A 25,696-nucleotide genomic window follows, 5' to 3' on the forward strand; every position below is an offset into this window, starting at 1 on the left:
GCACACTGGCAGTGGCCTGTAATCACTGTAATTCCCACCCAGTGCTCCCATCTACCCTCCCATCCACCTCAGCTGCAGCAGGCATTCTTCAGTATCTGTAACAAATTTGATGGATATTAAATCCCATGCCAAAAAGGGCTCAATTGTCAGGAAACCTACAAGTCAGGATAATGTTCGAAAGGCTTTGTGAACATCACACGCACAAAGTAGCGATCCCATCCAGGGCAACTTCACACAAATGCAGCAGAAGTGCTCCAAGCAGCCAGCTTGAACAGATGTTCTCCAGAACGGCTTTGGGATAGCCCAAGTGTCTTTTTACATTGCGCAAGCTAGAAAATGTGCACTGCAGAGATCACCTTCACCAAGAGACCTTCTGGACGGCTGTCACTAGCGTCCAAGTGCCCTCCAGCTATGCAGTGCAGAATGCAGCCCTCTGAAGTCAGTCTCTCCTCCCTTCCTGGCACTCAGCAGAGCAACCAGCAGCAACTGATAGACAAGGAAGGAGGGAAAGGGGCGGATCACCGCATATATAAATCCCCTGTGTCTATATACAAAATCCATTATGAAAGCGTGAGCTAGGCAAACTAGAGCAACTGTATGCCTCATGTTTGCATTAACAAGTCACTGTGAGACCTTTGGCTAGGATTTATGAAGAACGCATGCAGGAAATGGAAGAAAAGAAGTCATAAAGCAATTCTGTTGTTTAAAAAACTGAGCACGCAGTAGAGTTTGTTAGCTTACAACACCATACAAACAGGAACCACAAGGAAACTACACACACGATGCTTCAAGGCTGAGTCAAGTTTTGATTTCAATGAAGCCAAGCTCACAGGAGCAAGCCTAGCACAGCCACCACAAGACTGTACAGGGCCCCCAGCGGCACAGGTACCTCTTGCTTAGAGTGAAGCCAAGATTTTCCAGCAAGTCCATGAAATCACCCCTCATCCCTGCTCAGTTGAGCAACTCAATCATAGCTTCCACACTCACAAACAAGGAAGTACACAGGCGAGGAAGGAGAAAGCAACATACAGAAGGACAGGAAAATATAGCTAGGAGTGCCCAAATTCTGACCCTGACCACCAAAAGAGATGTAGCATATCTTGGACCAAGCAGAAAAACAATTATCAGCTTGTCTCCAAGAGGATCAGAAAACAGCAGTGAATCATCTACCCATGCCTCCAGAGACTGGATGGTGCACATATAAGAGAGAAACCAATGGACGTCAGCCAATAAAGACGTCCACGATTAACCTTAGGAGCTGCTCTTACCAAGCGTGCAGAGCAGCCGAATCCAACACCCGTACAGAGAGTTGGGAGAAGTGATTGAGATTGCTCTTCACTTTAGGTATCTGAGATGGCCAGGAAAGGGTGCGGGTCAGGGGTGGAAGGGAAACAGGAAAAGACTAGCAATAAATACTAATCCATGGAGGCTGGATATCTGAATTCCCTCAACTGTTTGGCCAAGACACACTCTTTCTTGTCTGCACCTACTACACCAAGTCTTGTGCAATGTGAAGATCTGATCCTGCATTCAGGTCAGCATCCAGCAGCCAGAACAAACCGTCTGCCACTTTTCTGAATTTCTCTCTCTTTATGAGACTCTTTCCTGATGACTCAGAAGATTTAACTTTAACAGAGTTAAGGCATTTCTTTTTAAAGTAAGTGAATAAGAGAGAATACATACTCTCCATCTGGCATACTTTCGTTGTTGAGGAAAGAATTCCAGTCACGACCTAGAAAGCTACCACTCAGGACCAACAGCACGTCCCACAAAATTGAAAGAGAAAAACCACACACCTCAGAACTGTGTATAGTAGTTTTTACCTAAATTTCAGGTGATTTAAAAAATTTAAAAGATTTAAAAACTACCAAATTTCAGGTGATTTAAAAAAAAGATTACACGTCACCAAGTTTATATGAATTGTTATCATTTAAGGTTTTCAGCCACATCCCCTATTTCCCCAGGAGCCCCCTGCATAACCTGGACATGGCAAGGAGGTAAATCCATCCCCTCGGGCTGGTCCAGCTGTGCCAGCAAAGCAGCACACATACTCCTGAGCATGTGTGCATACTCCCATTGCTGAATGCCTCCAAGCCACCCTGGCTAGATAGGAATAACTTGGGCAGGAGGTCAAAAAAGCTGTCTCTGCCACCAGCTGTTGCGTCTCTGTGGGCATGGACAGGTCACAAGAACTCACACCCCAGCGAGAGATGGAGAAAGCACTGACGACAAATGCATTAGTACGAACAGAAGAGTTTATCATCCGCCCAAGCAAACGACTGGAAACACCCTGTTACAGGCAGACTTCTGACAAAAATCTCAGATCCGCACAGCGCTGTATGGTTATTCTTAACTTGAAAGGACCAAATAACTCCTCAGGAATTTCACCATTTCCAAATGGAAATCCCAGAAGGGAAACATCTAGGTGTATGCGTGTGTATATACACCAACGCACACCTCTTATCTTTAAGCACATTACAAAGATGACAGAAAAACCACCATTGCATCTTGCTCCATTACTTAAAAAATACCGTCTGATTCTGTGGTTGTGTTTTACACATCAGGAAGAAACCTCCAAACCAAAGGTATGTAAACACATTTTTGGTTACTTTACCATTCATTTTGATGCAAGGGAGGGGCAGGAACAGGAGCTTTTTTAAATGCGTCGCTCCCCTGAGGGCTAAAATTCGTGAAACATGTTTTTCAGAAACAACATTTTCTTCCCTGAAGCTCTTATCTCCATTCCCCTATCCTTATGATAACCTCAGTGGGTACAACACAGCACATTACTTTGCTTATCCTGGCCTAACATACATTGTATTTTGAATTTTATTTGGGGCCAGTTCTGCCACTTAAATTTTGTTGCCTTTCTCTATAAGTTACCATCCTGGTGGACTCTTTTACACCCATGTACTGCTTATTTTAAAAAATAAGTTAGAGGATCGTAATAATCTTTGAAACCTCTACCTTCTTTCCATTATGGAAGGCTTAATCCACATTTGCAGTGATGAAACAGACAGGAGCAGGAAGTCACGTTAAGCTTTTTCTGTTTGTTTTCTTTTATGATTTGTTTGTTTTCTTAAGGAAAACTAGGCTGCAGTGCTAAAGATCAAGGCTGATCTTCCTGGATGTCCTTGATATCTCCCTCGACAAAGGCACAGATCTGAGTTACGAATAGCCTGAACATCACATGCATCTGTCAAGCCCAAGGTCTGTGACAATCAGAAGAGGCAAACAGGAAACTGATTTTATAGTCTTCCCTTCTGATTAAGAGAGAAGAAAACGCTATTCTGCAGTGCAGGCAGGCCTCATCTGCACAGAAGACAGTTCCTTGACAGTCAACAGCTGCCACTGTGAGACAGTGCCCCAAAATTATAATTTTATCATAAAAAGAGGTCTTTAGGACTTCAAATTTCAGCTGCACAGACATCCTAAAGAACACCCTTTCTTATCAGGACAAAAAGATCAGTTAGATAAGATGGCTCTGACGTTAAGAGCTGCATAGGTTGAAGAACACAGTCAAGAAAAGATTCAGCCTTTAAAGTATACTGGGTCACTCACCCAAGGAACCAAAGACCTGCACTCAGACTGAAAAAAGATGAATTATTGATATATTAGGTGTAGAAAGTGCATTGTATTCCGCATTGTTGTTTTTGTATTAAGTTGGAAGAGTTTTCCAAAGCTTTCCAAGCATAAAAATGGGGAACAGGTAGAAATGCATCAGCACTGACCCTTTCAGACTAGAAAGCCCACAGAGAATCGTCACTTGGGGTTAAATTTTAAACAGGCCAGGTTTCATCTGCATAGGCCTGGTTAATGAAGTGACTGGCAGCGGGTACAACATCCCAGCCTTCTGTCACACATTTACTTGCCTGCAGACGGCAGAGCTCAGCCCTCCCTTCCCACCTGAGAAGGCCCACATGGGTCACTCCTCCCTCAACCTCACATGGCGCCGGGCCCTCACATTCGCACCCGCTGGGTGAAGCGGGGCAATAGGCCCGGTGTGACTCACGCACTGAAATGGAGGCATTCCCCCATCTCTGAACCCAGGAATTCTACCTGGCAACACCACACTGTAAATCATGCCTTCTTTATTCTTATTTTATTTACAGCCAGCTCTGTTCTCCTGACTTTTATGATTTCCACCACGCTGCTAGGTTTGCCAAGCTTTACTCTTGGAAGTGAAATCTCCCTCAGCCCTCGTGCAGGCCCCCCTCGGTCTGGGCAGGGTGCCACAGAAGAACAAGGCCATTCGAAGAAGAAAGTCAGCTTGAAAAAATTAGGGGAAGGAAGCGAGCGCTCCTCAAACCTCTCCACAAAATGAAGAATTTCACTTTAACTGGAAAGAGCGAGCCTCTCCTTCTCCAGCACATTAATATCACCAGCAAGTCAGAACAGAACAAAGGACATTTATCACAGCTGAGACCAACTTGCAATTTATGAAAAGCCTTTAATAAATGCTTTTATTTTAAAGAGTCTCTAATATGACTACTTGAATTTCAGTGAAACATAGATATCCACTGGAGGAGGTACAAGGCTTTTCCCCCGCGTAAGCAGTTTAGAAACTGAAGATCTGACAGAATAAATGACAATCCATAACACAAGATGCCTTTGCAGGATCAAACATTGCCAGATTCAACTCTAGACATCCTTATTCAGCATATTTAAAAAAAAGTGCACATATAAAATATGTACTTTTGCAAAGAAACCACTAACTTTGCATGGAACAGCCTGCAAGATCCTAAAAAAATTTCTGCCAAACCTCTTCTATGCCATGGTGTTAATTCTCCACATAAATATTCAAAGATATTCTTGAATGACTGCCGTAAGGCAATACTCTATTCTGTAGCCACATGACCACAGCCACGCTTAGCTCACTGCACTAACTCTGCTCCCTGCAAGATCAGGTTGTACACGTTTTTCTGAGAATTCAGCAAAGTCCCACTGTGATGGGGGGGTGGGGGGGGCAGGGAATAAAATAAAGAGCAAGTGACACTGGCCAGCCCAGGGCACTTTTATGCCAAGTTTTTTAGCTACCTAGAGTGAAGTAGGAATGTGAAATTTTTCCTTGGAGATGGAGCATACATAAAAGTCCACTTGGCGCAGTGTAGTAGCTACTGCTTCCACACTTTTACCAACAATGAATCAAAAGGAGACCTGAAACGTGTGTCAGAATGAGCTTCCATATGAATATTTGCAAAGGGACAGAGGGAAAAGTGACCACCCTGTACATCAAGAATCCCTCAAGTACTAACAAAACCACCAGAAGACCATCATGAGAGCTTAGAGTATCACATCACAACTAAACATGGAAGCTCAACAGCTAAAGATAGCCATCTACATCCTCCACAGCTGATCACCAGGTCAAGAACTACACATGCTTCAAAGCTAAAATAAGTTTGGGAACGGACGGGTTTGTTTTATACCAAGACAGAGTCTGGGAAAGTGGAGTAATCATGAAGGAAAAATGTAAGATCAGATGCCATTTTCTTCACATTTTTTGTCCATGGTCAAGAGGAAAATATCATTTTAGAGATAAAAAAGCAAAAGAACTCAATGCCAGATTGGTGTTTTCCACTATTATTTCACCTAGATTTACATTAGATAAGTATATTTTTTCTTGAGGTTGTCATTTTAAAAGTAGTCACTCTTGCATACATACATTTTCTTACTTGCACAGGAATTTAAAACAAATTATCTTTTTCAAAATCAAATGCAGTTATTCATATTGAATTTAGTTGTTTATTCTACATAAGGAAATTTGAAATAGGGTTTTAAGAAGCTATTTAAAGCTGAGAGGACTTGTTTAACTAGTTCTGCTTATTATGAAAATGACAAATTATAATCACTGGATGAGCTCTTGTTAAGTTTTTAGCAAAGAAAAAATCACTCACCTTGTATGAATGCATAACCCTTTATTACAGAGATGCAATTAAAGCTGCTTCCTCTTACTTTGCAAAAAGTACAGAGGACTTTTTTGCACAGAAATTGTATAGCAGTAGGTTGCCTATTTAAATAAACAGTGGATGATTATTGTAATGAGCTAGATGACTTTGGAAGACGTGACCTGGCTGACCCACCCATGTTCTCAGCTCTACTCCTGTCCTGCAAGAGCGGGTAAAAAAGATGTCTGAAGACTACTAGGGAAGGAAGTTTGCATGTAAGGAAAACCTATCGCTTGCTTAAGATAGCCAAAGGCTGCATTATTTAAAATAGTAATTTCACTGAAAAATCCTTATTGTTCCTGTTTTGTGCATTAATTGAAAAGTTGTGCATGAAAACAGCCTGACAAAAGAGGTTTAACTCTTGAACTACGTCCACCTCATTTGGCAGGGGCAAACTGTATATCATATACTAATTCTCACTGAAATTAGATTTTACAATTTTACATTCTTTGAAAAAGGCTCACAAGATACCTTGAAGACTCCAAAAAGTAGCAGAGTTCTATTTATTCATCCAAAGAGAAGCAGATGAAAAAGAAATGGAAAAAGAATATATTCTCTACTAGGTATGCCACAATACTGGCACAAAGCAGATAAAGAGAAGAGTCCTATAGAATTCACACACATCATTTTTCCCTACTTATAACACTGCATTCTAGATAATAGACACAGATTAAAATCCACCTCAACGGCCACAGATTCTCACCAAGATCAAACATAATTAATTCAACTGCTTTTTAAAAGACTTCCAGTAACGTAAATTGTGATAATCACAACTCATCTACTCTGCCAGCTGATAACCTTTTGGCTCTGCTAAATTCAAGACAGCCAAGAATGCATTATTTCCTTCTCTTCATTGTCCTGTAGATGAGAGTTGAGCCCCAAATGTCTACAGCCTCTTTACATTTTCTCTGGCAGCACAAGAGGTTCTTAATAGGATAGCGAGTGAAGATCCTTTCAGAGTGCTGGAGCAGCATGAAAGGAGCCTTATTGCAAGTGGGAATACCAGGCAGACATAATATCTTGTAAGGAACAAAACCCCTTTTTCTGCCCTCCAGTCAGTAGGAGGAGAAAAATAATTGTGTGCATTTTGGTATAAAGGAGGAAAAAAAAAGTGTCAGTTTAGAGGACATAAGGAACTAAGAAAAAAGAATTAACTAAGAACTAAGAAAAAAAAAAAGTAACTTAAGCTGTAAGAAACAAGTACAAAGGGTTAACATTTCACAATCTCTCTCCTCCTTCCCATTTCCCATACCCACACAAATCAAATTATGCAGAATACTTTCTGCATCAGGTTGCACCAGTCCCAGTCCACATGAGTTTGTTTCAGATGACCACTACAGCAGCCCAGCATCTTCCAATTGTGCATTACATCACAAAAAAAAAAAAAAAAATTATCACTTTCCTTCTTCCCCCAGGCAAGAAAATTGAGTTCAACTGAGGATTACAATTTCAAGTATTTTTATTATATGGGTATGTGAGTATAAGTTAAAGCCAGAGACAACAGGGCCAATAATAAGATCCTGTAACAAAAGATGGCAATAAACAGTGTGGAAAACAAAACACCAACACATTTCTCAGCAGTTAGTCATTTATCTGAGCATTATAGAGACACTGCTTTCAGCACCTGGCTAATGGTCTCTGCTCCATTCCAGCTCCCCTTTCCTGACAGCAGCAGGGGCAGTGCTATGGAGGAAAGGACACATCAGCACTTCCAAGGCAGAATATTCCAAGACCTCTTTTTTTTTCCAGCCCAAATCAGACTGAAACCAAAGCCTCCATGCAAATACACCGCCCAGTGTGAATTACTTTTTCCTAACCAGCTCCAGTGGCTAGATTTGCAATGGCTCCTGTCTCCTCCAGGGACCTGCTCAATAGATTTGGACTAGTTCAGAGAGGGCTTCACTGTCAACCACAGGCTTCATCCTCAAACTGAATTTAATCATCTAAACTAAGGCCACTGAACCCTTTAAGGATGAATGTAACAGCCCAGGACTTCTGCAACCTTATACTGGAAGGAGACGGAGAACAAAAGCAAGTCTGATATATTTATGACAGGTCAAGGTTTGTAGGACCCTTCACTGATTCCGCGCTAGCTTCTTCAGTGCTAACAACACCATGTGCAGTCAACAAACAAACAAACCGCTACATCCCATGTGATATTTTGCCTGGAAGAAAGCAGATGCATTGGGGTTGAATTATTTTTTCTTCTTGTAAAGTCAGAAACTGCGATCTGCTCGGTATTACATGTGCCTCTACCACCCCAGCTCCTGCTGAAAGTCTATTCTGCCTCAGAAGTGGGGATTACACGCTAGAGTTATCCCTGACCTAACCCAGTAACCCCTCATTTCAGGTGTAGCATCAAGTGAACAAGCAAAAGGCAGGTTCAAGAGAAACGCTGGAGTATCTGCAAGAGCCAGGAGCTGCAGTGGCAGAGCGCCCTGGAGCAGGCGCTCCACTGGTGTGTTGGCACCTCCTGCAGCCACCCTGACTGACACGGCATGTGCGAGTGCATGAGTCTGGGGGGAATTTAGGAGCCCCAGATGACAGCAACCTCCCCCAGCAAGTCGCCAAGCTCAGTGATGGATGCGAGAGCACCACAGGGCCCGAGCTACCGAGCTCTGCACTACGCACATCGTGTGCCAGGGCTCAGCACTCACTGACCAGCACCAGGCCAGCCTGGGAACAGCTCTCCAAACACATCCCCCTCATCTCCTCGTATCAAACGTGTGCTCTGTTTTCTTGCCAAAAGGATCCATAGTTATCTACTTGGTGACGTAATGCTCCTCTATGTACAACCCCAAGGTCCTCTTCTTTCAAGACGCCTCAGTCATTTCGAGTCTGACACTGGTATGAAGTTCAGGATCATTATCGCATCCGGGACAAACGACTTCAACAACGAAATCCCTCTTCCCCGCACTGGGTTTCTGTTCAGAAATGTATGAGAACTGTTCCTGCACACAGGCCAGCCACCCCTGCAACACAAGGGCTGTTTATCATGGTAATGCTAAGTGCTTGCAGCCACCAACCGCAGCAGTGGCCAGATGACTGCTAATGCCAGCAACACAAGGGTTTGGTTTAGTTGTCTTATTTTGGCAGGGAAAGGGAGACCACTGCTCCTTTTCCTCTAGCTCTTGATTAATGACCTTGCAATGTCTTTCTCCTGGGAAAGGCTTGCTGCAAGTCTGCTCTTCAACTTAGACCAGCATCTTTCAGCACCAAATTTTGGTACTGATGTCCCAATGCAAGCTTCAGCAGATGGGCAAGGTTCAAGACTCCTCTTTCGGCCTTAAGCCTTAAACACATTCATTAAGCAGTTCATCTCTAGTGCAGAAATATATACAAACGCTTTTCCCCCCAGAGCGTGTTGGGATTTGGTGCCTGACTTACTACAAAACGCCCTGAATGCTCTCCAGTCCCTTACATTCTTCCTGGCCCATCCTCTCGCTGTGCAATGCGCAAGGAATTGGCCACAGCTCACCCTACGCTCCTGCCTGGTGCTTAGGGCAATGGTCAGTGGTTCAAAACCATTTGAAGATTCAGACTGGCATTTCAAGAGCGACAAGTCAGCACGAGGGCTCTAATTAAGAGGCAATTACAGGAAAGATGGGCACCACCCCAAATTCCCCCCACCCACCTCAGACTGTTTTGGAAGAAGTGACACCTGCACATCGGTCAGTGTGCCTGACAGCCGGGATGACGCAGAAGCAGGAACGCTGCGCAGGCTGCAGGCAGGACAAGGCTCCTCCAGCAGCTCAGCACTTCCGTACCAACACCGTAACGACCTGGCAGCATGCTTTAACAGCAACCTGTAGCTATTCAATTAAGTTTTGAGGATGATGCCTTAAGATACTTAGGTCCTTTGTGGACAGCTAAGGACTCTTTCCCTACCCACTGGCCCTGGAAGCACCGGGTTCTCGAGTTCTCATCAGGTACCTGAAATATTTTCTGGTCTAGACCACATGGTCACTGTCCTCAGCCCATTTTGCACGAAGCCTTCTCTACACAGACATTCATACCGGATTCTTGGCAAACAACTCGGTCTTCACCGGCATTATCCCCTGCAAAGACAACTGGAGCAGCAGCCAAATCCTCGAGGGAGGCTTTTTCCCCCTCCCCGCAGATGCCTGCCAGGTCAGGGAGATGAAGAGGGAGAGGCAGCAGAGTGCAGTGTGAAAAGAGTATTATGACTTTTTCCACGCTGTCGCTAGATTTTTAAACCATCCCATTAAATTGCTTTCTGTCCACAGTGCAGAGGAGATGCCACCTGAAAAGCAGGAGCAGGGAAATCCCTTTCTGGGATACAACATTTCAACTCCAGAACAATTTTGCATCTTCTTCTGACTCCAGATTCTGCCAGCCCAACCAGGTGCACAGAGCAAGGCAGGCTTAGACACTCGAGCAGATACCAGACTATCATACCTTACGGCTGTAACGTGGGGAATAAAATTGAGAAGTATAAATATCCCAGCTTCACCGCTTGTAGTTAACCAGCGCTAGTGCTCGTGGGAGATGGATGAGAAGAGAGCTTGCTTCTGCATGGTTCATGTTCTTCTAATTCAGCCCGTCTCTTCTGGAGGCTGCTTGTCCTGCAGTGTGTGACACCTGAGGACAGCACACACTGCCACCAAGACTGTCCTACTACATGACTCAGGCAGGCCAGACCACAGGACCTCACTTTTCCCACTGCATTTCTGGCACAGGGTTCAGTTTACCTGAGAGGGAATACATCTCCCACTTCAGGTGTAAGTGCCAAAATGAACTCTGACTGCAGGCAATCTGGGGGTGATCATCCACCAAAGCCCACCCACTTCATGAGACCAACAGGTAACTGCTATATCCTCCTCTGTCACACCCCACATTGTTCGCATCGCTCAAAATTAAGTGGTATTTTAAACCAAAGAATTTTCAGATTTTCAGTTAGGAAGATAAACATATATACATTTAATCAAAAGGGGTTGGTTATGACTTTTCTTTGTGGAGATGAACACACCCAATACTGTTAGTCACTATGCAAGCACAGTAACTACTATCCTTAAACGACGATTAAATATTTAACGCTGCCTGCTGAAAGGAGGTTATTACCACACAGCGACAGGAAACCCTCTCCAGCATTTTACAGGTAGAGCAGAAGGCCTCCAAGAACAGTCAGGTTTCTTTTTTATTGTTTTTATTTTTTTGCTTGTAAGGATTAGGAAAGCCAAATAGCCTTCATGACCTACTATGGAAGTTATTTCCCCCCTTAAAGCAAACGCGAACAACAACGCACAACTCACATGGAATTCATTAACTTCAAGTTTCTTAAGTTTTAGAACCACTTACTTCCCTACAGGCTAAATGAAAACATTTTGGAAGAGCTGCTTTAGAACAAAAATCTGAAATTTGGTTCTTCTCGGGTCCCTGCCTCACTTCTCTAGAGAAGGGTCTACACAGAGACCCCAGGAAGACAGTCCTGAGGCCTCGTGGCAGGAGCTCACGCTCCCTGTCCCGCCATGCACGCCTGAATGTGGAAGAAAGATGCAGATAGTGCACTAATCCTTTTGGCGTAAAAAAGGCGTTTTGTCCAACTCTGAAGAGGTGTCATCATAGAGAGGTTCTGCTGTGGGACTGAATAACACTGCCACAACTGATGCAGCAGTTGCTCATCCCCTGCACCTCACCAGCTCCGTACGTCTCCACAGATTTAGCTTTCTTGGGATCAGAAAGGACTTAGAAAAGCATCCACATGGAAACCTGCTGCAAATGGACACCATCAATTAAGCAACACCCACAAACTGAAGAAAAAGCAGCACAAGGCAGGCACCTGGGCATTTGAAGCAGTCTAACCAGAGCTGGAGTATATCTGGTAAAAATACATCCCTGCTCAACATTTTTCATGAGTCGCTCTTGACTGGGGCGAAAGGATCAGGGAAGGAAGGGCTTGGCAGGGCAGCAGCACACGAGGAGCCCAGCATCGACAGAAGGTCTGCAAAGCACTTCAGTAAAGGTAAGGATAGCAAGGAAACGCCATTCCTTTAATGCTCATATTCCAGCAATCAGGAATGAACCTGCTGCTAACATTCAGAAGAAGGCAGGACGAAAAATGAACTCCAATTAGGTTTCAGTGACCTTTAACAAAAATCCCTTACAACATGGTATGACTTTTATGACAGGGGGAGCAACCCCATCTGAGCTCTTCCTTCCTCTTTCCCCTGTTCCACCATGGAAGTGCTGATTGTGCGGTTCAGTATAAAGCTCACTTCCACACTGATACTGATACGACCATCAACACTCGATTTCTCTCATCAAGATAGCAACATAACCTTCCGGAAGCTGTGGTATCCTTCATGGCTTTAAGCTCACAAATGCCCAGCGAACCAATACAGTATTTGTCTGGGGTCATTTTGGTTGTTTCTTTCTAAAGGGTCCCTTGGTTCTGAATTACCTTGATATTCAAACAATACTCAAATTGCCAAAATAAATAAAAGACGAGAGCAGAGGCAAAACCACAGAGGAGCTCCCTGAAATGCAGCTTCTCCTCAGGCTTGGTGCCCAAGCCAAGGGGCACCTGCAGCAGCCTAGTGCATTTGTGGGGTCCTTGACCACCAGGAGCTGGGCACCATGCTCCTCTGACAGCCCACCAGACAGATGGCTCTGCACAGACGATAAAGTGTGCAAGTGCTTTTTGAGTAGAAAGGCCAGAGTGAACACTGCACTTCTGTACTGTGACCTGTAAAAACTCTCAGATTAAGTTGAATAAACTCTACTCCTACTGATCAGTGCATTAAGTTCGCTAAAAATAGACTAAAATTATGTTTCTAAAAAGCTGTGGTTTTGTTTTTTAAAAATCAAACCAGCAAGCTCCAAATTGGGGACTACAGCCAGGTCCAAGAGAAAAATTCCTGAGCACAGAGGAAAAGCATTCAAAGCAGAAGGATTACACACCACCGCCCAAACAGCAAAACTATATTCAGAAGAAAGCTACCAGACTTTCGGCTTGCACAAAGTCTTCTCTCAAGAAAGAGGCACCGCATGAACAAAACGTGTTCCCTTGAAGCTCCACAAGAAGCTGCACCCAGGAACAAGATGTACGTGTAGAAACCAAAAGAGAGAGAGCGCTGAACTCTTAGGAAATGATTTGTGCTGACCATAGCTGTTGTTCATTATTAAGCCATAACAGAAGTAAAAGCCTAGAAAGAAGACATAGAAAGGTCTTGGTCTATTGGCATTTAAATACTACTTTACTTATTCTCTTCTTTTAACATAATCACATTTTATACTGTAACTATTAAAGTAATATGGAAACCAAAAGGCTTCGCCCTATACCAAGCCTGATCTCAAAGTGTTCAAATAAATCTCCTCCATTCATTATTCATGCGCAGGGTGCTGCTCCTCGTTCATCCAGGACAGTGTGGCAATTCAACAGCAATTAAAAAAAGAAAATCTAGCAAAGCACTTCAGAACTTACACATCACACCACTTTCTCCAATCAATAATTTGTAACATTATATGTTAGGAGCACATTCCACCTTTGGTCCTCTGCCACAGTCTAAACTGGGAAAGGAGCAAAACCCACATTTAATGCTAGGCAGTAAAAGCAGAGTACAAATGAATTAACTGAAAATACTTGAAATGTATTACACAGACCCAGCAAAGTATGTTGTTTCATGGCTTAAGTGCACGTTTCTTCACAGTTAAATGCATGAGCCAGCAACTGTCCATATACATATTGAATTCCTCTACAAAGCCATTAGGAAACAGTTTTTGGATGGTGGGTCCTATTTCTGTTTTCCACAAGGCAAGAGGAAGAGGTGTCAAAGGAGGGACCTCTGTTACCAGTATCATCTGGCTGAAAAGTATTGCTGCCCATTCCCTATACTGATCAGCAAAACAACATTAAGAGAGCACATCAATCTCTGTCATTTAGCCACACAGCCTCCTACTAACGTGCATCCAGTATTTCTGATGGAAGTTGCTCCTCTGTTACCCCAACACGCAGCCACCACACCTCCTACCAGCTGACGACTCAGCAGTGCTTCACCACATGCAATGGGAGACCCCCACCCCTGAAAAACAGCCCAACAAACAGAGAATGCTGCTTTTTCACGGGAGCAGCATATTTACAGTTTTAAGAGAAACTTCCCAACAAGTCCAGACGATGCTCAAGTTATCTTCTCAAGCAACTCAGCACAGTTAATGCATCTCTCCCACACATTCAACAGGTTAATTCATATCTAAACACGTAAATTACTGAAGATTGGTCACAGCCCTTCCAAGCATAAGGAAACCTTCAGAGAAGGCCACTATGGTAGATGCAGCCCTGTTGATAAGCAGGGAGTCAATGCTTGCTTCACTCCCAAAACTATGGTTTGCAAGAGAACAATATCATTGTTTTCTGTCAAATCCACAGATGCCAGAGGGCCCTTCTATTTACTTAGCCTGTTATTTTTGTCACTACCTTTAAAACTCCCAGCTTTCTTCTGAGGATATACAGTCACTTTGCGAAATTACAGCTCAGCTTGCTTCCTCATTTAATTCCAGAGACACAACGGGGGAAGGGAAGAAGACATAAAGCAGACTTCTGACAAACTAGGGAGCACTAAAACTTATTTTTTCATCAACACAATAAACAGTCAGAGAATGAAACTCCTCCCTCCCACCTCACAATGTTTAAACCCTATTATTCACTCTTCAGGCTGTTATTAAGCCATCCAAACTAAATGCAGTTCTCCCCAGCTTTGGGCTATGAGCATCTCTGCTCCCAAGGTTGGTGCTGCACTCTTCTAATGGGGTGTTTTTCTTCAAAGGAGTGACACCGCACATCACGAGAGGAGCTGATCATGCAGGCTCTGAGTGGGCAAATCCACGCGGCTACCTGCAGCAGAGCACCTGCACCGTCCCAAAACAAAGCAGGCTCCATTGAGGTTTATTCCACGTGCTTTTCCCTTTGCAACTCTACACGTACACTGAATTACATATATCAGTCTCTCTCCCCATTTCTTCGTATGCAGAAGTTGTTAATGCAAACACTGCCCTACTCGTCCCAGCTGCCAAGAGTCGCACCACAGACAGGAGGAACATCCAAGGAGAGGCAGGGAGATGAGCCATTGCAGAGACATGGCTAAATCTTTGCCGAGCTGCACAGTGCTGTGAACACTGCAAATTTCTTTGTGCATTAAACTATTTTCCTCGGACCGCATGAGCTTCTCCCATCTTCTCCAGCTCCCTGGGCTGGAGGGGTGTCAGAGGTGGCGGCCATGGTTATTAATTGACCTGTGTCTGCTGGTCTTCACGGGCACCCCCTCCCAAAGGGATCCGCAGCACCAGGGGGGCCCTCACCACCAGCAGCCGCCTCTCCCTGCTGTAGCATCCCACTTAAACCACTACAGGCAGCGCCTCACGTAGCAGCTCCTGCCCAGGGTTATTTCTTCATTTCCTGGCAGAGCACACGCAAATCAATGGGTTGCTTTTATGGTTTGGGGTTGGTTTCTTTTCTCCCCCGAGGAGCCTTGCTTTCTATTCCAAGGCAAAGTCGTGCTTCAAGCACATGGAACGGCATATGTTATTTCTTTCCCCACCAATCAAGAGACTAGAAGAAACCAGCCCGGTACGTATATACTTGCATTTCATAAAAGCTAGCATCACCCCAGAACTGTCTTCATCGCAGCACCCTATCTGTCCACTCGGGACAAGGCGGCGACAGATGACAGGAGGGAGCCAGCCTGAGGCAACCTAAAGGTTTGTTTCCAGAAACGCTCATTTTCGCAGCTAGGAATGAGGAGCAGCAGCCTTGCCATTTGCCTCCATCACCTCACCTGCACACGCTCTGCACAAACACCCACGAAGAGTTCACCTGACAGCAAACCGGCTGCGCCCAGCCTGCGTCCGTGGGACGGATCCTAAACAGCCACCGTTGTTCCCGGCCGTTTCTTGCTGACGGAGCCCAAGTGACAACCGAGAGGTAGCACACAGGGCCATAGCACTTGGGTGGCAGCGGGCCAGGGCCGAAGGAACCAGCCCCAAAGGCAGCACAGGGAGCCCACAGACCAAGAGGTCTCTGGGCCTGGCAGCTGACGGCCAGTTTGGCACTGTTTCGTGCAGACAGACAGATAGACAGCAGCGCTACCCAGAAGCCTTGCCCGAGAACTACAAAAGTAAGTTACACTTTCTGAAAGCAGCCGCTGAGCCAAACGTATTTATTGTAATTAAAAACATAAGGTAGATGAGGAGAATTAAGCTCCCCTCAATTTAGACAGGAACTCATATCTTAAAATGCACCAGTGGCATACGGTAATCTTCCAGAAATGTTTTTCCTGTCATGTCTTACTGTTTAATTATATATTGCCATTCCAAACTACCATGGCAGATTTTAAGCGACTTCTTCTTTTCTCCATAATTAATCACAGCAAAGATTCATCTGCTCTTCAAGCACGGCGCTGACAGCACTGCTTTCACCACTGCAAGGCCGTCAGCCCCCAGCAATCCTCCCGAAAGCTGCTGCAGAGAGGGACGACCCCCTGCTCACAGGAGATGTCCTTCAAAAGGCCCCGTAAGTGGCAGAGGCACACGGGGGCGAGCAGCAGCCACACCGAACCACCAGGCTGTAGCAGGATGGGTGGCTGAGCAACGCCGGGGCCATCTTAGGGGCAGCTCTGGTCGCCCTGGGCCCTGGTGGAAGCGCACAAGACGCACCATCAAAACCGCTTGCCTCTACGCATAGATCAGCCTTAACACTATCTAGTTAGAGGAGAGCCACATCATAAGCAGGAAATAATAAACAGGCTAACTGGGTGACAGAAGGAAGCCCTACTCTCCCTCTGTGGCACCACACGTCACAACCGTGAGCTCACTGAGTAAAGCCAACCCTCTTGCTTTCTGAAATCAAGCATTTATCGCTTACAACAGCTACAGCACGTGGCACGTTAAGTTTTTCTGACCAATATAGAAGAAAGTATTTTCAACATAATAACTAACATACAAGATCTCTGCTCAGAAGCACTTTATCCTTCATCCTCTCTGCTCGAGGATGAATTAGATACTTGCAAAAGTACTTTTCCACCCATGAAACCCTGTGACACAGGCTCTCTTTGTACAAGCAACATACATAAAACCCAACCCATTGTTAATTTATTTTGATTGCTCTATAGAAAAATGAAGATTTGCTGCTATATCCCTCTCCTGGTATGCTGGCAGCTTTCCAGTAACAAGTCATTAAGAAAAAAGTTACACAGCCAGTTCCGCTCATGAGATCAGGCATGGATGGGCACAGTCCTGAGCAGCAGCGAAACTCCACGCATCTTTTTACACTCTCCAAAGAGTAACTTTGGATCAAAGCTCAAGTTTTCAGTAACCAACCGTCATATTAATTCTGCCATCCTTAGGACTTTTTAGCTGCTTCCCAGTTCTCAAAAGCAAGATAGCTAAAGCAACAACAACTACAAAAGGGACAGTATTTTCAGTTTGACAGGTAGCTAAAGTTTACATTTGTGTCCAAATACTTAAAAACATTTTTACTAGAACCACTCTTTGTTAAGGGATACCTTTGAAAGACTTTTGAACTCCAAATCATTTTTTCCCAAAAAAACTATAACAAAATAATTTAAATGTATATGTGCATGCTCTCCTGAATCATTGCTAGAGATGTCCCACATCAGCTGGTGACAAGCTTACAGAGTGACAAGAAACAGAAGGACAACTCCCACACCTCATTTTCCATTACAAAAGAAAGTAAAGTGGAGAACATAAACTTTGTCTGGCCCAGCCCTCTGTGCCCTCAGAAACAAGATTGACCCCAAGATACCCCAAATATCAGCAAGTGCAAAGGTAGCACTCCTACTGTACTCGTGTCATGCTGCAAATAGCATCCCATGCCAGACAAGCCGTCCCAGCAACAAAGAACTCTGCTCATTTTGACACTTAAAAGGGAAAGCTTTCTCTCTTCCAGATACCTATGGAAAGTGGAAACAGCTTATAATATTTTCCCCAGTCCCAACAGCTATCCTTTAATTTACCGCTATGGGTACTTCAGCCCTTTCATTAGGAAATCCCTCCCACGGGTTTACTTGTAGGGAAAGGTTCAGATCCGAGCTATGTAGCACAGTAATTAGCTCCAAGAAATCACACAACCAGATCCAAGCCAGTGTATCATTTTTAAAAGATCAATTATTTAAGATCAATCTCTGCTCACAGTTTTTAGTCTAATGCACGTGTCTTTCAGCTTTCTCAGCCTCAGAATATACACCATTCTCTCATTAAGAGAGAAGAGGAAAGTTAAAGTGGTTGTAACGGGAGAGCTGCAATCGTCTGCCCTAGCCCAAACAACAGAAGTTGCTGTACAATCTATTCATCCAAGGAAAACCTCAAATACAGCCATGTTTCCTCAGACGGGCTACGAAAGCGTAGTACTCGCATACGCATCGGCACGCCATCCATCCACAGGCTACCCCCAAACTCAAAGCCCTTAGAGGTTTCTGACTGCATGTTTATTATCAAATAAAGTCACATCCAGAGGTTTCAAAGTAACAGAAGAAAAAGTACACAAGCACTACAGAACTCAAGGTTCAAAGCCACAAAGCATTTCTGTTTCCTAAATTGCATTTCTGGAACAGTAGGACTCCATCCACCACAGGTTTCATCCCTCACAAAGACGATGTCTAAGAATGAACTATGCAAACACCAGTGTGATTTGGACTGAAACCCGCATCCTGCTTCATCTGACATATCAAATCACCAGCAATGGAAAACTTACTTTTTTTTTAATGCATGGGATTTTTTTTTTCAAGCAAACGTGTTACTGGTTTCCAGATATCAAAGAAAAACCTTTTTTTGACAACAAGAGCATTTCACGTTTAAGAGAGAATGGATGGTCTTTGAAACTAAAGACGTGAGCATCCAGGCTCTGGATGTACCACAAATTTCTGCTGAGGTTTACGCGACTCACTTCTGCGCCCATAAACCCTCCACCCTCCCACTGCCAAGATGTAGATGGCTCCTCGCCCCTCCAGCATCCATCAGCGCCTCAGCGAGACTCCAACGTACCACAAAATAAAAGCACGCTTTTACATTTTCCCAATAACCTTCAGATCTGTTCCACGAAGAGGAAGTGCCTGAGCTGGTAGCCGTAGACCCCCCGTGCTATACGAAGGAGGAAAGGCACGAGTTCACGTTGGGGCGCCTGGTCAGCAGGCAGGGCGGCGTGGCAGCCACCGCCGCTGCCATTCCCAGCGTTGGGGAAGGCAGACGGGAGCTGCCAACGCCAGGTTGCATAAGAGCACTCCGAGCGCGTGGTTATTTACAAAAGCAGGGGTAATTACAACGCAGGAGGTGGGTCCCAAACACGCACACTTGACTAACTAACACCGGGTTGGAAGGAGAGAGAGGAGCGGGAGAGCGCGCTCCGCCGCCACCGCCACCACCGCCACGGGCTCGCAGCACAGGGCACACCGGGTCGGGAGCCCCGTGTGGGGCGCCTCGGGGGGCAGCTTACCCGAGCGGCACTTGATGATGTCGCTGAACTCTCCGGGCGCCCCGCCGGCTCCTTCCTCCGGCCGGGCGAGGCGGGCCATGCCGGGCTCCTACGCCCTCGGGCGGGGGGCTCCCATGGGTCCCGCTCAGCACCTGCCGGGGGAGCACAGAGGCACCGTGACCCCGCCGTCCCGCCGCGGGCGTCCCCGGCACCGGGCCGCCGAGCTCCCACCCCCCGGCGGGGACCGGAGCCGCGGAGGCGCCGCCCGCCCTCGGGCACCCCGGCGGCGGCGCAGGCAGCCCGGCGGCCCCGCCCGGCCCGGCCCCGCTCCCGCGGCCCGGCCCGCCCCGCAGGTGCCCCGAGCCGCGGGCACCGCCGCTCCCCCCCGCCACGTCGGGGAACAAACTTTGTCCGTGCCGTCCCGAGCCGAACCGAGCCGCCACTCACCCCTCGGACACGGCGGCGGGAGGCGGCCCCGCTCCCCACGGCGGCTCCTCCCCCCCACAACTTTTTGTGCGAGCCGCCGCTGCCTCTCCTCCTCCTCCGCCTCCGCCTCCTCCGCCTCCGCCCGGCCCCGCCCCGGCCCCGCAGCCCCTTTGTTAGCCGGGGCCGGCGCCGAGCTGCGGAGCCGCGCGGCCGCTCCTCCGAGGGGGCGGGCGGGGAGCGGGAGGCGCGGCACCGCACGGCTGGGGCGGGGCGGCTCCGCTCCGCCTCTGGGCACCGCCGGGGCCGCCCCGCCCCGTCCCGTCCCGTCCCGTCCCGTCCCGTTCCGTCCCGTCCCGTCCCGCCGCCGCCTCCGGGCGCCGAGCGCCGCCGTGCCCGGGTAAGGCGGGTCCTGGCACCGCCGTTCGCCCGGCCGGGCTGTGGCTGGCCGCAGGGGCGGCAGCAGGGCCGCGTTCCCCCGCCGCTCTTGCTAGCGGTGCGCTGCCTTCCCGAGCGGTGCGGTAACGGCAATAAGCCATTGGCGTGTGTGTTGTAGCCTGAGCTGGCTGCGATGCTCGCCCACACTTCCCCATTTCTCCCAAAGAAAAAAAAACACCTCGCACAAGCAAGTAAAGCTATCTGTAAATTCGTATTTAACCTTTTTTTCCTCAGCCTTTGGTCATTTTGCCTGTGCAGCACGTGTGTGACTGACTGGGACATACTGCTCTGTGTCCCAGAGGGGGTCTCCTGGACAATCTGGCAGGCTTTTGCCCTTTGGATGAGCCCAGGAGATGCAGACAGCCGGTCGTGCTTATCCAGTAGTCTCTGCAGTGACATGGTACCAGCCAGCCACTGCACCATGGCCCACACTGCCCAACCACGGTCTGCGCTCCCTCCCGCTCCTCACGCGCACGGCCACCACGGCGGTGCCAACCTTGGTGCCAAACCCGCTGTGGCTGCAGGTCACCGGCGGCGAACACCACAAACCCGCCCACGAGAACTGGTGCCTAACCGAGGCAGTGCCCCATGTTCAATTCCCAGTGGTGAAAAATACGCGAATGCTGGGGCTCCGGGATCCAGATACAACCCTCCTGCCCCTGAGGCAGGTCATCCCAGAAGGCAAGGACAAATGTACCCCTCTGTATAATCCAGCACCGCCCAAGAGCCAGTGCCGGTGAGCAACACCACTTCTGGTGCTTTTCGCCAGACCACCTGCTGATCTTGGGCGATCCCAAGGCTCCGCACCGCCTCGGCCATTGCAAGAAACAGCCGAGAGGGAGGAAGGCCCTCCTGCGTGGCAGGCAGGGGTCAGGCAGTTAGCAGAGGTGACCGCGGGTGCTGCCACGAAGCCGGGTGCTAAAAGCTGCAGGCACGCTGCTCAGCTGCAGGAGGAAGCGGCTGTGTCCCGTTTCACAACTCTTCTTGTACGCCCAAGGTCCTGAGCTTTATATGCTCACCCTGAAAGCACCTACAAATTATTTCAATAAAAGAAACACATTTTAGTTCAACCCGATAGCATTTCCTTTTTTTTTTTTTTTTTCCCCCTGTTCTGGTTCAGAGTGAAGTAGCATCATTTTCTGCTTTGAACTGGAGTGCCAGCAGAAAGGCAATGGAGTAACGAGACTGAACGCTACCTCGGGGCAGCAGCAGAGTGGTTTTTTCTTGGTGTGTTTCAGACATGCCTCTTTCCACAGCAGTGCTCACTCTGCTGCTGATCAAAGTCTGAATTTTCTGAGCTAGTTACTTAGACTGCAGGCTTCCCAATGCAAAGGCTATAATTTTTATATCTGGGTTTTAAGGCACAAGTCCATCAAGATAAAAAAAAAAAAACACAACCTAGTCTTTAATACTCTGTACATGTGCATGCTTTAGGTCTCTCTAATTTTGTATTCCGGTGGGTGGTGGAATTAGAAAATAATGACTGGCACACTGTTAATGTCAAACAACAAAGTCTCCACTGGGTCATATTTCTCAAACCTACATTCATCTACAAATGTCTTGGTTGCTGCAGACCATTAATATCGTGTGGATTGTGCAGCACAGTTTACCTTTCTGTATAACGCAGAATAAATTAGGAAAATACAGGAAAAATCCCTGAAGCCCTTAGACAACGTTAAGAAGGGAGAGACAAGGGAATACAGAAAAAGAAACTGTGAAGAAACAGGCTGAGAAGATGTAGAGCCCTTGAACTTTGACCAAAGTAAATAAACACCTTATTCCTTAATGCATGGAAACAACGGAGTCGTGAGGCTCTGAGCTCATCTTACCTTGGCTCCTTGTCTTTGCTGTCGGTGTTTCTATTTTCAGAAAGCACCCGTAATTGATAGGATTTCTATAACCAAGAATTTCATGTATCTCATTACCTTGAGATTGACTGCTGTAATAATGCATGTACTCATACATCAGTGTTTTGTCATGATTTCAGAAAACCATTCTATATTCAGGAAGGCACGAGATACCAAATGGATTGCTCTGTCAGGAGACTGTCCCTTTATCATCCGTTTCTGCGTATCCCGGCATGTCCTCACTCCCAGTTAGCAGACCTGGCACGCAGTCACCAGCAGACATTTTCCTGCAGAACTCGCATCTGAAGCGAAGTAACAGCTCTTCGGTGCCTCGGCACTGACGCACCGTGCTAACCAGTTAGTGCAAGTCCCTTACTATTTTCATTACCTCTCATCTGAGGGGGAAAAAACTATAGAAAGACATATTCAATAAAAAATAAAATTCTCTCTGTATGTTCCTCTTGTGAGGAAAATTATCATTTTTTTTTAATAAAAGCATGGGTTGGTTTTATCTCTGACTCCTGTAGCGGTATCTTTCAAAGAACTCAGCCACGCTTAGCTTGTTCCTTTTCCTCCCTTTTGCTGTAATCCAAGTGCTTGAGAATTCTCTTTATTGTTCAACTAATTATCTGAAACTGAAATACTGAAAATCAGCCCTAGCACGATTTTTAAAGGTAGTCGAAGCATATTTTTCCCTCACTTCCTTAGTTGGAGATTTTCATTTTAACATTAGATTGCATGCTTTTAGTTGAACCTCATCCGCTTTTGTGTATAAGCTTCCTCAGAGCTCCTCCGTATCACCCATCTTGTTAATATTTAATGTATTTTTGTTGTGTCACTTTTTCCACTGCTCCTGCTCACCATTATTACCAGCGCCTGCCAGAAATGCGGATGTGGAGCAGCCCTGGGCATCCACCCTGACCCTGGGCCCCACCGCCCCTGCTCCCAGCAAACCTAGAGGCTCCTCTGCCAGCGGAGGGGCTGCAGTGAGGAAGGCAGCACACTCCTCCTCTCTTTGCCCAGTAGGTAATGGAGATGTGGCACAACCTCACTTCTTCACAGCTGCCCTATGGCGGGGTCCAGATGCATTTCGTGATGAAATTTGGGATGGTTCGGCCACAGATAGCCAACTGCCCATCAGGAAGCACCCGGGATGGAAAGGAAAGGGGTGGGCAGGGGGAGCAGGCAGCAGGCAACCCCAAAAATGGAGCAGGCCTGGCTGTAGGATGTCCACCAAGCAGAATGCCTGTCACCTGTACCACCATACCTTCCTCTGGCTGCCCCTGGACCATTCGCATGGGGGTATTTCCATTTCCTTGAGTCGGGATGTGCATCTTCAGAAGATTCTCTCTGCTCTATTTTTATCTCATTAGATTCGATATATCTATTGACTAGATCAGATTTGGGGGAATATTGTGTGCATAAAGTACTCTGGAACCTAGTACCTTAAGTTTCAGCAATTTTTTATTCCTTCATAATAAAACCCCAGAAAATTACACTGTCTTAATAGAAATGCTGACATCCCTTTAACTGCATGACATTAATTGAAGCTACCATAATTTATCATCATTCCAAAGGCTATAACCCCTAAAAGTACATTAAACAAGAGTGCATTAATGAACAATTATAGTAATCAATTTACCCTCCCAACATAACTCTCTAAACCGCAGCAGAAAACCACCATCATCAAAAATGCCTGTGCAGGACCAGGACCGGAACCTTTGGTCAACATCGTGCTGCCACAGTCTGCAAGGGCAGGTGAAAGTTGTTAGTCAAAGTCACTCTTCGTACAAATCGTTTTCTGATTATTTATTTAGTCTTTTGCTCCTGGCTATTTTTCGAGTGCTGCTCCATCCTCACTTGAATAGCCCGCGCTATGTATCAGCACAGGTTTGTTTAGTGGTCAGACAAGTAAATGCACGATGCTTTTACAATTCCAGAATAAGTACAGTTTTTAAACTAGTTTATCAGTGGTTAAAATAGGAAGCAGGACTCCTGTGTTAACGCAACATAGAAACTTGGGGAACTTGCTTCATTTTTGCAGTAACTTGGTTCACTCTTGGCTCACAAATAACATGTTCCATCATAGAGGCATTATTTAGTCAATGAAAAAATACAATGGTTGGACAAAGACGATTTGGAAATGTTTTCAAAAGGAAAGCACTCACCACTCTGCAAAAATAGTTATCGGTGGAAAATGTGGACAGGGTGTTTCTCTGTAAATGTGTTTTTTGTTTGTTTGTTTTGTTTGTTTGTTTGTTTGTTTGTTTTTGTTTTTTTGTTTGTTTGTTTTTGTTTGTTTTTCCAAGGGTAGGCAGTGAGAGAAGATGAAGTATATTCAATAGAAAACTTAAAAAGTAACTCAACTACTCTATGAATCCTCCCAACATGGAATGAAAACAAACCAACTTTATAAAGTGAAATGCAGCAAACATTTTTTCACAAATGATCATCGTTTTTTCATGTTTGCCTCACTTTAGACCAAATAATCAGGTATATGTCACTATTTCTATGCTGTATCCTGTTAAACGACCAAAGTGAATGTTTTGTACGTGACCCCTTAAGAAGTTCTCTGATCAGATAAAGTATTTGTGATATTACATACAAGATCGCTTAAGTGTTAATAAAATCTCTCCCTGCTGAAAAATACTGTTCATTAACTTCCGTACCGGGATTGTGACACGCTGCGACCACCAAAAGCACCATCAAGAAGGCAGTGCTGGCGATGGCACGTCCCACCTTCCCACCTACTCAGCACTTCCCATCAGATCCTAACCTTGCCCCGACTGCACTCAGCAGTCCGTGGCTCCTACCCCTCAGCCACAGGAGGACACAGGTGGTCACCAAGAGTGAGCCAAAAGCCAGGCTGGGAATTCTTGGGCACTCACCTCTCCAGCTGCAGGGCAGCTGCAGGCCAGGAGCTACAAAGCTGTGCCCTCGCAGCCCCGAAGAAATGGTCACAGATGTGGCCTCCAGACCGCGGATGGACAGCATAGAGCAAGGGGAAGGTGTGACTGGGTTTTGCCATGTCTGCCACTGCAGGCATGCCCTCCGACCCCTCAGAGAGCCTCGCTCTTCACTGACTCTCTATGGGTTCACACAACTATGATTGGCCTTATACTTTCAAAACAGGTAGTTTTGTTAATGTACTGAAAGTCCAAATAACTTTTAATTATTACAACTGATATCATAGAATCATAGAATGGCTTGGGCTGGAAGGGACCTTAAAGATCATCTAATTCCAACCCCCCTGCTATAGGCAGGGATGCCACCCACTATATCAGGTTTGCCAGGGCCCCATCCAGCCTGGCTTTGAACTTTGTTCAGCCTGGCCTTGAAATTTGTTTTGTTTTCATTGAAATGACAAGGATTTGGGCTTTTAACTAAAATACAGTGACCACGATAACATTAGAACTGGACATTACGAATGCCTATATACATTTTTAATTCTGAGCAAATGAATGCCTCTCTTTAGCCGATGGAATAAATCAAGTCTCATTTTATAGTCACAAACTAACTTAGTTAGGAGTTTATTTCGCAGCACCTTGTTTCCCTGTGGCTACACCTGCAGGCCGCCCGCTCCCTCAGGGCCGCTTTGTGCC

The 25,696-nt window shown here is 46.2% G+C and overlaps 1 protein-coding gene across 3 annotated transcripts in view; it reads right to left on the reverse strand.

Annotated features, from left to right (window-relative positions):
- Positions 1-19,964, reverse strand: part of UTRN (utrophin) — a 374,743-nt gene extending 354,779 nt beyond the window's left edge. For 2 of the 3 annotated variants that reach the window (XM_040553278.1, XM_040553276.1), the window contains exons 1-2: positions 19,793-19,909; positions 19,408-19,538 (exon numbers count right to left, since the gene is read on the reverse strand). In XM_040553278.1, coding sequence (XP_040409212.1) covers positions 19,408-19,486 — 79 coding nt within the window. In that variant the 5' untranslated portion in view covers positions 19,487-19,538; positions 19,793-19,909. Of the gene's footprint in view, positions 1-19,407; positions 19,539-19,792 lie in introns of all 3 variants that reach the window. The other variant, XM_040553277.1, reaches the window with a different exon arrangement.
- Between the last annotated feature and the right edge of the window lie 5,732 nt (positions 19,965-25,696).

Source organism: Cygnus olor, chromosome 3, assembly GCF_009769625.2.
Source record: "Cygnus olor isolate bCygOlo1 chromosome 3, bCygOlo1.pri.v2, whole genome shotgun sequence".
NCBI classification, from domain to species: Eukaryota; Metazoa; Chordata; class Aves; order Anseriformes; family Anatidae; genus Cygnus; species Cygnus olor.